General features: G+C 24.3%; 1 protein-coding gene across 2 annotated transcripts in view; it reads left to right on the top strand.

Annotated features, from left to right (window-relative positions):
* The first annotated feature begins 345 nt into the window (after window positions 1-345).
* LOC107169906 (uncharacterized) overlaps window positions 346-14071 on the top strand; it is a 67586-nt gene continuing 53860 nt past the window's right edge. Inside the window, exons 1-2 of one of the 2 annotated variants that reach the window (XM_089224003.1) lie at window positions 352-463; window positions 3685-3730. In XM_089224003.1, the coding sequence (XP_089080129.1) occupies window positions 3709-3730 (22 nt within the window). In that variant the 5' untranslated portion in view covers window positions 352-463; window positions 3685-3708. Of the gene's footprint in view, window positions 464-3684; window positions 3731-14071 lie in introns of both variants that reach the window. The other variant, XM_089224004.1, reaches the window with a different exon arrangement.

Below are 14071 nucleotides of genomic sequence, written 5' to 3' on the forward strand. Positions count from 1 at the left end.
ATAAATAACGTAAAATGACAATGCGAGATTAAACAAAAAGAAATCTTACTATAGTAACGACACCATCTTATAACAATATGTCAACTCAGTCAAAACGCAGAAATTATGTGATACTGCGCGCGTGGTGGTAGGTAGGTACGTAAATTGCGGCGCTGGAACATATTATAACGCTTAAGCGCCAATAATAATATATTGTTGTTGTTGTTGTTGTTGTTGTTGTTGTTGTTGTTGTTGTTGTTGTTGTTATATAGTGCGTATTTTGGGTCATGCGTGCCTTTACTGTTGGTGCCGGAACGGGATCCCTTCGGTGGGTGGGCGGGATGATGGCGGTGGACTCGTGGGCGACAGTCGTCTCGCAGCATCCCCCAAACGCACTCCTCCGGTGGTTATATCGCTCCGACGTTCGTCCGTCCCGAGGTACACACGGCTTAGCTAACCATCCGTATTGTTACACTGCGTTCAGGTAAATTATGTTATTTTTATCGCCAATAATAATTATTATATTATGTTCACGCTTTGAGATCATAATAATATAGTGATTTATAATAATAAGTTATTCGTCGTAATATGATTAAGCGACCGTTTCGGATTTTTATTTTTTCCCACATAATATATTATAAATATATATATTGTTAATGAATCATCCTTTGTGTCTTGTGATGTGTTATTAAATCTGAAACCTACTCAATTTTTGAAAATATACGTAACCGATAAATAATTTTAGTATGATAATGAAATCAATAGCGGTGGTCATACGAATTATAATTATTATTACGTCTATGCGTGGTACAAAAGATTACCATACCTAATTTTAGCGCTGTTATAAAAAAAAGCATCGTGTTTACGGATAATATTTTGTTTCATAAATTAATATTATCATTTAACAATAATAACGATTAATACATATCATATAACAATTTTTGGCATATAATATTATCATGATTGTATGAAAAATTTGGGATTCCATAAACACAAATATAATATGGGTAATATCCTTTAAGCTAAATCGTAAGGTATCAATATTAGGTTTGATAGTTTATAACAAATAAAAACATAGTGCTTAATAACTTATAACACACCGTTTTACTGAAAATGTATGCACTATTATTTAGAATATCAAATAAGTACATATTATTTACGTATTAAAAATCAATGAACAATAAGACAAAAAACTAAATAAAAATATAATATAATTTAAACAAAACAATTTTTTTATAAGTGTTTTCGTAATTAATTGTTTTATCTAGCCAAGTATAAATATGTCTACCAATTTTTGTATGCTTGCTTCACTAATATTGTTAAAAATGTTATCTTTTAATAAAATATATTACACTCACAAAAAAAAAAAACCATGATTTTTTTGAAAAATGCTGCAGAAAATACAAAAATTTAACATTTAATATTGTTAATTTAAGTGAAAATGAAATGATTTTCTCATTTATTATAATTTTTTCATTCAATTTAAAACCAGCAGATATATTTTTTATTACAGTAATAGTAATTGTTAATTGTTTATCAGTTATTAGTTTAAAATATGAATTACATTATGTACACTCATGCATATACAAATTTAAATATTTAAATTTTCTTATCCTAAAAAAGCCTAGTTTTTTCGATCTTTTAAGTGATTTTGTAATAATTGGAAAACTTACAGAATATTATCTATTTAATGTTATATCAACTAATAATTCAAATCGTATACTTATACTATGAATAATGTTTTTTGTAGCATAGCAAACTACATCATTTTTAAATGTTTTGTTTATGTTCCTATTTTAAATTTCAAAATTTATGTTTCAACACATTTATGGGTACCGTAGTGTTTTCGTAGCTAGATGAGTTCAACTCATTGATTGGGTAATTTTTCCTTTAAGAAATTTAAAATTTTAGGCTAATTGACTTTATAAATTGTTTACATTTTTCTAATTTTACTGTATTTCTTTAACAATAATATGTTCATTCTCGTTTTTCTCGTTTAAAATTTAATTAAATTTTACTCATTTGAATTATTAGTAGTTAAATTAGAACTTATCTTTATTTGTTGAAATTTGTAAGTATGATTTCAATTTCTGAATGACGGAAATCCTATTTTGAACATAATCATGTCATAGATGAACGGCAAACATTCAATTATTTCTAAAATATCAATATCTCACTTAAACATAATATTATCTATAATTCATTATTTTTCTATGAAGTGAAAATAATATCCTTTTATTTTGTGTGCCTGTCATCGCCTTTTAGAAAATTATAAATAATTCAATATCCAACCTTAAGCGTAATTTCCGTTATCAAGTTGTCGGCACATTAGAGGAGTTAAAAGTAAAATATTCATAGTACTTCTCAAGTTAATCGTGAAAAACAAAAAAAAAAATCAAGAGAAACAAGAATCTTTACAAAAGCCTAGATTTTGATTTAAATTGTGTAGATTTTTAAACTTGGGTTTTTCACCAAATATCTATAAGTATTTCTATACATAATTATATAATTTTCAAAGTAATTTAGATCTTTTAGTGCTGTTAAATGTATATATTTTTCCGATTATTACATTTTCTAAACATGAAAATTGAGTTCATGCCTCTTCATAAGTTTTGTTTCGGAAATTTAAAAAACAAAATTAGCATAAAGCTTTGTTCAATTTTGAAGTGATTTAAGTTGAAAATTTGATAATATTATTGGATATTCAAACTTACTATAAATCTGTATCCTTTAAAGAAATTTGTGGTTATTAAAAAATATCAGAAACTTAAGCATTCAACTATTATTTAAATTATCATCTTGCAGTACTTTCAAATTTATTATTATTTGTTTAGAAATGTTGCAAAACTACATTTTATGTGTGGTCAAAAAGTTTGAAAATATTATACAATGTTCCTTGTAAGTTGTACTGACAGCAGTTTGGAAATATCAAAAATAAATAATAATAATTTTTTTATGGATATTTTATGTTCATATTTTTCCGGTCATTTGAATGAAAAATAACGATTCAAGTTATTTTATTGTAATTTTGTAATATTACAATAAAACATAAATTTAAAAATGTTATCTCAACTTATATCATCATTTAATAATATACACAAAGTATTTTCACAATAAATTTTCATCGATTTTAAACCATTTTTATGGTGAGTTTATCCTCACTAATTCTCCGCCATAATAACTATAACACTTTAGTAGTAGTATTATATGAAATAGTAATCATATTAATAAAAATAATTTTCTTATATACATATAATGTGATTTGTTATTAGAAAAAATTATTTCAACCTGTTGTATAACTAACATAAAAATACATTACTAATAGTATTCTAAACGTGTTAGAATAAAAAATATCCATATAAATATATGCTAACAGATAATCACCGTTTAGAATCCCTTTTTATATGCAATGATTTATCATAAAATTCAAATTTGACACATATTTTACAAATCCCAATTAATGACGATATAATATATTCAACACCTATAAAATAAGTACATGGCAAAAATACTTTCCCTGGTTAATTTCTTGGTGGTTTTTCTGTTTAATATGAAAAATAAAACTGACGTGTAGATAAAATTTGAGTTTATTAGTAAATTATTAATATTTATTGTGGTACTAATTTAATAAAATCATATTCCAAGTAATATTTTTCAATCCGTAACAAAGTTCTAAAATATTTGTTTTGATTTTTTTTGTTTCAGACATTTTCGAATTGTAACTGTAGAATGACTCTGTTTAATTTGAATAGTAAGATAAAATTTATGTTTTTGTTATCCTTAACTTTGTGTGATAAATACATTTTAAAATGATTTTATTTTTACGAATTTCTTGTTTACGGGATGTATTTTAGTCAGTAATATTATACATTTATACAGTATACATGAACGATAGTTAAATAAATTTTTATATCACAAAAACATATTTTAACTTATTTTATTGCTGAGTCTTGTTAATTACTAATAAATTAAATTATTATATTATTTACTTTGTACAAGTTAAATATCAGTATATCACTAGTCCAGATATATTTAAAAAGTGAATCTCTAAACGTAATTCGTAAGATACATTAAAAGTACTTTCAGAATCTATTTAGATTTATATAAATATTCGAGTGTATTAGAATTCAAAATATGAAATATTAAAATGTAATTTTAATTTACTTCTTAAGTATATAGTAAGCAAAACCAATTAGGTAACTAAAGTTGATCATATGCAATATTAAAAAGCATATTTTTATAAACACTGTTGAAGCATGTACAAGCATTATTTCAGACTTCTTATTTTATTTTACAAATCATATTTTGCTTATAGTGCAAATAAAAATATAGATAATATAAAATGTTACTATTTTCAAAAGCAAAAGATATCTCTCAAAGTCTCATACATTCAGGTATTATAATTTTAATGGTATATACTATGAATCATACGAGTATTATTAATGGTTTTTTTTTCTTCAATCGAAGTTATTGATATTTTAATATTCCAGTAGTCTTTAGATATTTACTATTACACCGATCAAAGGATACGTAAAATATTAATGTCTGTTTATGATTAACATGAGGATAGAAGGACATATATATATATATATATATATATATATATATATATATACAACTGCACCAATCAAAAAGTAACGTATTTATGGGGGCGGGGATATGATGGATATATCCCCTCCCTTGCCCTTTTTTTTGAGTTTAAGTACAAAGTTTAAGCTGCAGTACTGTTGCTATTTATAATTTTGTTATCCTGTGGGCTGCGAGTGATATTACCCAACAATAACAAAAAAATTAAAATAGGACCATATTCGGCAATTAAATATGTGGAGAACTAAGTTAGTTACAGAAGTCACATTGTTCTCAGGTCAGGCCTACAGGCACTTGAAATTTGTGATAAAGAGTTCTATCCAAATATGTATAAACATGCTATTAAAAATCTTCTGCATCCTTCCAGTGTCAAAAGCTACTCCTGAGCGTTCATTTTCTTTTTAAAAAGAATAAAGTCTTACCTCAGGAATAGTATGAAAGAGATAAAGACTTTATAATTATATCTTTCAATTTTCAATAAAAATATTTATTCTAACTTTTTACAGTGTATGTGTTATGTGATTATAGACTAGATGTAATGGGTTGGCTATGCTTTCTTGTCACAGGGAGGTCCAAATTACAGCAGATTAAGTAATTGATGAGTTTTGCTTAAAAAATAGAAAACTAGAATTTATTATGTAAATTAATAAAACAGAGAAAATTAAAATCAATATTATTGCTTTTATAGTTAGTCTTACATGGGGTAACTAACAAAAGGTTGCATCAACACTAAAAAAATGTTGATATTCCCATCCTCAAGAAAATCCTATATACGCCCCTGCAATTGAAGAAGATGTAAAACATTAATGTATGTTTATAACTGACGTGTTATTCCAAAAATTTAATACAGACAAGTTTGAACTTAGAATACTAAATATACACTTTCCAATATGACATTTTTACCTCGTTGTTCAAATTTTTTAAATTTAGATTAAAACACATTTACCGTTCGGTACAATGGTACCATGTGGACACATGTGGTAACATATTTGTTTTGAATTTTAAAGAAAAAAAAATCAGTATAACACAAATGATAATAATATGCATTTGTGTTGTTATTTTTGTACATTTGTATAAGCATAACCCCCCATAAAAATGTATGTATAATAAAAAAAATAGAGCTGAAAAATTATATTTGAAGAATTCTATGATCTGTATAATTCTAGTAATATAATTTTATTTCGTCATCAAACTAACAAATAAAATTTAATTTAAATAATTTAACTAAAATATATTATTATAAACTGTTATATCTGTATCAGAAGACAACATTTTATCATACCAATTAATTTGCGTGTGAATAAAAATGCATTTTTACGGATGTTTTCTACACGCTTAGATACATTGGGAAACAAAGGAAACTCTTTTGACCATTTTTAATTGTTTTATCCTCGCGGAACGCTTGAAAAGTATAGGTACTAAAATCTCTAATAAGTGTTTTATTCACAAATTAAGATAATAATTCAGTGGTTTCATGATATTTTAGATAATAATAAAAAAAACTATTCTATATATTATTATGGTTTTATGGTTTTATTGTGTTTGTTTAACGCAAAGTAATTAAGCAACTATCCTGTTTAATTACATAAATATTTTTCCCTCTGGAAATTATTATTGGTGTAAATGTAATGGTAACCAAATCTATTATTAGTATGCAATATTAAAATTCAGTAAACTATTAATTCGCATTTGAATATCTTAATATTTAACCTAACCGAGAAAGTCTATCCACCGAAGGTGTTGAGTTTACCTCGAATTATAGATAGTGTATTAGTGTAATGGATGTGTTGTGTTTAAATTTAATGATACATTATTATACTAGCTATGTACTTTAAAATCAGATACTAAGCAAAAACCGTCTATATTCCTAAAGATATTTTATTGTATATTCAATATTGTTATAAGTATTTATTTTTAAATTAGTTACATGGTTGTTGGATACAATTTAAATTTATCATTGTCATTGAGTATCATCTAGAAAATAATTATTTAAATAACAATGGAATGTTTCAGGCTACTATACGTTTAATGTTTTATGAATAATAAAGATGCTCCCTGAAATAACCAGACAAGTCATATTTTGAAATTGTTCAGTCTGCCATTTAAAAATTCATCATCCCATTTTTACTCACAGAAAATATTTTATGGAATGTATAATAACTTGGAAGGTCATCATTGAATTTGTATGGTTGGCATACCAATATAAAGGTATTTTTTCCGTTGAAGCGATTTAATAGGAAAGTCACATCTTCTGAATTGTTGTAAATTGTGACTTATTTGTTTGTTACATGGACCATGTTACAAAATAACAACAATCGTTATCCTAAACGTTGAATAAACAATGTTATATAAGTTCAAACAACAACCACTCATAAATAATGTAAGTTGCTTTATGCTTAAATGTTAATCTTTAGTCCAAAAAAAAAAAAAAAAAATGTGTATGGAATCAATTTTGAATTTTTTAATTAGTTTTTAATATATCGGTGTTAAAATCATTTACAAACACTCAAATGTCTACATAATATTACACATAATTTTAATTAATTTTAAGACTTGTATTTCAATTAAAACATGGGCATAAATACAGCAGTTAATTAATAATCATAATTCGAATCGAATAATTTTTTTAAGTTCCCACCTTATCATTCTGGAATGATTTAAACGTTTAACATACCTCTAGGTTATTTTAAGCGATATTTTCATAGCTATCCAATGAGGTGTATTGTGTTGTCAGTGATTTTTTTTAAACGTACATGTAAGTTGTGCATGTTTTACAACCACAATACCTTCTGGCATTTGGGTTCTCTGCCATAAATTATATCTGTATAGCTACATACCCTCAGAATGACCATTTCAACTTATAAACTGCTGTCCGGTCCAGTGTAAAATGAATTTGCTTAAATGTTACGGCTATATTATAAACTTATAAATTTAAAATTATTTCCTTGCTATCTACCTGGAATTAACCAGAATAGATGATTACGTTTATGGGGATTTGCTTTTTTTTCTTCTTATGATGTTACAACTTATAAATTAACATTATATATATATAATAAAACAATGGTATTTAATTGTTTTTTTACACGAGACGAATACATATTTGTATAGTTGGTATTTTAAATTCGTTTATTTAGTGAAAACTTACAATATACAGGGTCCCACAGAGATCTGACATTCTGACAAATTAAATAACTTTTGTTCTAATCAATATTTTTTAAAAATTTCTTTTAAATATATTCCATAGACACTTGTGCTACATTTTTTAGTTTTTAATACTGAAAATAAAAAACTTAAAAATTGATAAATTTTTTTTCGAAATATTCAATATAGCCAATTCGTAAATTTGATTTTCAGAAAATTTATATGTTAAAACACTTATTTAAGACAAAAGGCTGATTTTTACAATTTTTTTAAATATCAATATTTTCGTTTGAATTATAGTAATTTATAGCTTATACATCACATATTATTAAAATAAATACAATAAAAAAAATAATTAGACTTTAACATGCACTTGTTTAAAAATGTTCTCATAAAATATTTTTTAAAAACTTTATTATCATTTGAAATTACAAGGTTTCAAACATTAACTAGATCGTAATTTACTTAACGAAAATATCGATATTTAAAAAAATTGTAAAAAATCAGCCATTTGACTAAAATAAGTGTTTTACAGTATAAATTTTTCTAAAAATCAGATTTACAAATTGACTATATTGAATATTTCGAAAAATTTTTTTATCAATTTTAAGTTTTTTATTTTCAGAATAAAAAAATAAAAAAATAAAAAATGTATTCTAAAAATGTAGCGCAAGTGTCTATGAATTATATTAAAAAAAATTTTTTTTTTAATATTGATTAGAATAAAAGTTATTTCATTTGTCAGAATGTCAGATCTCTGTGGGACACCCTGTATACAATGAATATTTTAGTAAATGAGTGATAATGAAGATAAAATAAGGGGTTGAAAGAAAAAAAAGATATTGAATAATTCGAGTTTCACATTAGAAACTCCTGGACATGTGTAGTCATTTTATAGAGAAATAAAGTGGTAAATATTTACAATTTTTTTGTATCGTGTATGATATTATATACATATAATAAGTGGATTTATTGTTATGTTATATTATATTATATTTAAATCGATTGTATTTGAGTTATATATATAGACATAATATGAACTTCAAAATAGTCCAATTAATTTTGATTAATTTTGATTTAAAATAATAATAATAATGATATATCACGGTTAATGGTATGACTGGATATTAAAATTATCTTATTTATAAATCATGACTAAAATATCATATACAAATAAGCGTTTGTTTAATATCATATTTTACGTAGCAAATACTCTTGCTGATCGTTAAAATAATACAAATCGTTAATATTATTATTATTTACAACGGACTTATTGTTTTATATAATATTTGAAAGTCACATCATAATATATAATATGTGTGGTAAATACTGGAAAAAAAAATTTTAAAACTCTCATTAACGACACACTTTTTATCAGTTTTATAACTTTTATTAATAGTTTTTCATATCATAACTTAGAATTTAATGTGAAAAAATAAATTAATCACGCATTCTTCAAAACAACGTCATATACAACAAAAATAATGTACCTATTAAGACGTTTTTTTCCCCTAAAAACGTATTTATAATATTACATCAGATAATAATATCATAAGGTTTAAATAATCAAATTATTCTACGTATTATAAATACTCCCAATACATTATTATTCGTTTTTTATTTTATTTTTATAAATACCTCAAATTTGAATAAATATTCGTTGTAAAAACTTTAAATAACTTATAATACATTTTAATCTTATAAATAACAATAGATTACATTGGTAAATTATTTTTATAATATGTTTCCTATATTTTGTACTATAATACTTTCGTCAAAAGTCATATTTATTGTGAATAAACTGTTGGCTGTGTCTTTGCAAAAATCTTTGATGGTGTTACAACTTACTGAGATATTTTTTTAGAAACTTTATATTCTTATATATATATTATATCTTTGATGTATGGTAAAAATTACTTAAGTCTAAAATTATTATTATAAAACTAGCGTTTCAGTATACTTAATGTAGAATAGGTACTTTTATATTTTATACTTTTTCTCTATTATTTAGTATCGATGGCCCCGTTATGACTCTATTAATTTATTTCGATCGGGGTTGGTCATAATATATTAAATTTACGAAAGGTCATACTGATGATAAATGACCACAGAGTTGTAAAATAAGTCAGATAAACCAGGGAGGATTAGAGACTTTAAAGCCATTCATCGTAATTTACCTAACCGTAATATGACATTGGTAAAACGTGCTTGTATAACGTACTATCAGTCGTCAGACGTACGTAATGTATTCATCGTGATATATATTACGAAACGTATCCATATAATACAATCTAAGAGTTTCCGAGTGTGAAATTTTATTGATTGAGTCCACTGATTCCGATAAGTCAATGCTCATTCGGTGAGTCTAAATTGCTCGAAAAAGGTTTTTTGATATTATTTTACACGTCGAGTAGGAAAGGGAAATATTTTAGACCATTAGTGTTACAGGCATGTCATTAAGGATTTTTCAAAGATATTACTCATGAGTTAAGCTTTAAGCTTGGGTTTAAATAATTTCTAATATAAGTTAGTTCAGTTATAATATAAACGTTTTCTTCATTGTAGATATTTTTTGGAACATAATAACTTAATTCTATTATCAAATTAAAATATATAATATCCATAATAACTCAAAAATGCTCATAATAGAATACTACAATAAATATTAGGTATTTGTTGTATTAGCGCTTTTCCGCTACAATTTATACATGTCACATACGAATTAAGCACCATCAGTAAATTATGTTGTATATTGCTTATTCTGATTCACGTTGCATGATTTAATTTAATATATATTACTAGTTGTTATGTAATTGCTTATCTTTTAAATCATGACACGCAGAGTTATAGATTAATTTAATATTACATGAAAACATCTAAACTTAGACAGTATATTATGTTATATTTAAATTATTTATTTATTCATTAATTTTAAATAATAAACACCAATCCAGTTTTTTCATCAAATACAAATTAAATTTCTAACCCAGAAATTGGATTTCACTAGACACCTGCTTAGTGCTTACCTTCAAGGATTTTTATCTGGATAAATTGTTTTTACTGTGGGTGTTTGGTATAGCTTCCGATTTCTTGTATCCAACACCGGTATATGAAAATCCTATCTTGATAATGACTAGTAACGTTGATATGTTAATTGACTCAAAAACCATAACATTTAATAATTATTTATCCATATCATATATTATGGAGAATTTTTACCAAAAACTATCAACGATTGGGTTGCCATCATTAACAATAGAAATTTAACATTTATTTCATTCATATTTTATTGGCAGTTCGCTATTATTGATAAATTCTAATGCTACTATACATGATTTGATTTTAAATTTTAACTCAAGCTTTGTATTTTTAAAACATTTTTACTATTTTTTTTTCGGCATGATTTTCAATGCCCACCTCGTGATATCAACCACGCAAAAAATACACAAAACTTTTATAAGAAAAATTCCTAGTTCATAACATATATTTTGTTAGAAACAAACATACATTTTATCAATACCATAAATGTTGAATAATTTTTTAGTGAACAAATCACTACGTATAGTTTGCTTAATCCAACAGTGTATTAAGCATAGAAAGCCTCTTTGGTATCTATGGTTTAAAAATTTAGAAAATATTATGAAAGTTCTTTATGACGATAAATTTAGTGATTCTTTTTAACTATTATAACTTTATTTTCATTTCTTTATTTAAATTGATATCAAAATATTACTGGGCCTTACTAAAAAAAACTCATGTGGAAGCCCAACCGCAACAAACAAATAAAAAAATAGTGGAAATACAACACAAAAAATGATGCTAAGTGTGAAAAAAATTAAATATCATTAAGTTGTTATCATACTTCAAAAGCTATTAAAACTTAAATAAAATTCAGCTAAAAAAAACATCTACTCTCCTTCAAGGAAAGCATAAATAATATTTCCATTGTTCATAAAATTATATTAATATTTGTTTTTATCTTGGAAACTATTTTATTTTATTTTAACATAAAACTTGAGCTCATAAAAATTTATAATTAATTCTAATATAACATCAAATATAGTTAACACGCGTTTTATCTTTCAATTCTAGACAAATAAAATAAAAATTTAATTTTTATTAGATAACAATAATAATTTGGTTGTAGTTATATATTGAAAAACATAACAAAAAAAAAAAAAAAAATCATTAGTTAAAATAAAAAATAAATATTATCAGATATATTTTAATTTTACATCTTTTATAACTATGGTTTATACTAAAGTATATCTCTCATGGGTTATGAACAATATAAGATAGCATTGATTTATAAATGAGTACCTATATAATATTTTAAATATTAATAGCAGATAAAAACACATTATAATATATTTTTTCTTTTTTCTTTGTTTAGTTTCTTCATTATTATACATTCTTACTAAATCAAATATTATAAAGTAGCAATTTTTATGAGACAACAAAAAAATCTGCAATACTCACTACTCACAGTAAAATAAACTATAACTTTCGCTTACAACCAAAAACTAAAATTAAATAATTTTAAATATCAAAAAATAATATTTTGCTTTTTTAAATAACCCTAATAACTATTTAACTATTTCTTTTTAAATACGATGTAATTTTTACCACTTTTTTGAAACTATTATTAAGAAGTATAATTCAATACAATAATTATTGTTTTGAAACTGAATAACATAATGTTTGTTATGAGATTTGATAGAGTATTACAAATTCTGTATTTACTTTGGTAATACTAACAAGTATGAACGACAGCTTAACTAATAAATATAGAAATTCAAATATTAGTTATACTAAACACATGGACTATATATATTTGTTATCCATGAATTTTATGCCTATTGAATTATTAACATATAATAATAATATTATTGATAACTTTTAAAATTATTTGAATTATACTATATTTGTATTACACTTTAGACTTCACGGGAATAAATAGATAATAATACAATGTGCCTACATTATTAAAAAATAATATTTTTACAAGGAATTTAGATAGCTATTATTGTATAGTATGTAAATTATAAATACCAATATAATTTTAAAACCTTTTTTTTATTTTGACAAATAGTCTTATATTCACTATACCAAGTTAACTTTAAGGTTATGGCTCAACATTTAACATTTTTGCAACGTTTTGGAATCCTTCCTGAAGTTTATTAATTTTTATTTCCAATTAACATAATTAATAGTTAAGTTTTTTGTTTTTGTTTTTTTTCTGTTATTATTAAATTAACAAACTTACAAACAATATAATAGAATACTCTGTTGTTTAAAACTTGCTTATGTATTGAATATTGCTCAAAATATGCACCTTAACTAATTAAATGAATCTTTTATGTAAAACCAAAACAAAACAACAAATATATAATTATTTAAAAGGAAGGTTTATTTATATCAACTGAATAATATTAAATACAAATATTGCTTATAATGTTTAATTGCTATAAATTATTAATGCTATATTATATTTTCCTAGAAAAAAATGTAAAATATTAACAATTAAGAACTTAAAATGAATTTTCCTTATTCTGAACACAACTGTTTTACACTAAAAGTACTTTTTCCAACAAATTATTTTTTACATTTATTTCTTATTGAGTTTTATATTTTTGAAGGTCCCATATACTTATTTTACAACCCAAATACCACAACAATAATTTTATAGAAAAAGATACTTTTTCTTAGTTAATGTTCGACGTAAAATATAATATGGATGGACCCTTGAAATCAAGAAAAGTGGACTGGCCAATCTCAAGCAGACATAATAACAAATTCAAATCAGTTTTAAAACGTATTATTGCGTTCCAGGTCGATTATAATATGATGGACAAATTACAAAATAGTGGTGTGTTTTGACAAAAATTACTGTCTGCTACCGATGATAAATGTATGCATATTCTTCGCTGTTGACATAAACTGGTTTGAATTTGCAGCTGCGAAAACTACAAAGTTGATTAAAGAGTAACATACAAACTACACGATATAATTAATTTTTAATCCATTACTCTGGCGATAATTAATACATATTATGATCGTCGATGAGTGCATACCTACTAGTACTGGTATACTAAATTATTGTTTTGAGTCCTGTAACGACAGTTATAGGTAGCGAATCGTAATTATAGTATCGGGAATGAATAAGCAATATTTAACTGTGTGTAGGAATATATAATAATATGATACTAAACAAACACAAAAAGTATATTTTACACACACGCATTAAATGAAAGAGATTATGATACGCCGACCCACTCGGATCGTTGTCAGAACAATTGAATCTGACCTAACTATTCAATCAAAAATGTTATTATTCTGACCGTGTATTGTACGTAAATAATAT

Source organism: Diuraphis noxia, unplaced genomic scaffold (assembly GCF_037042655.1).
Source record: "Diuraphis noxia isolate RWA-SAM2 unplaced genomic scaffold, SU_Dnox_SAM2 contig0003, whole genome shotgun sequence".
NCBI lineage: Eukaryota > Metazoa > Arthropoda > Insecta > Hemiptera > Aphididae > Diuraphis > Diuraphis noxia.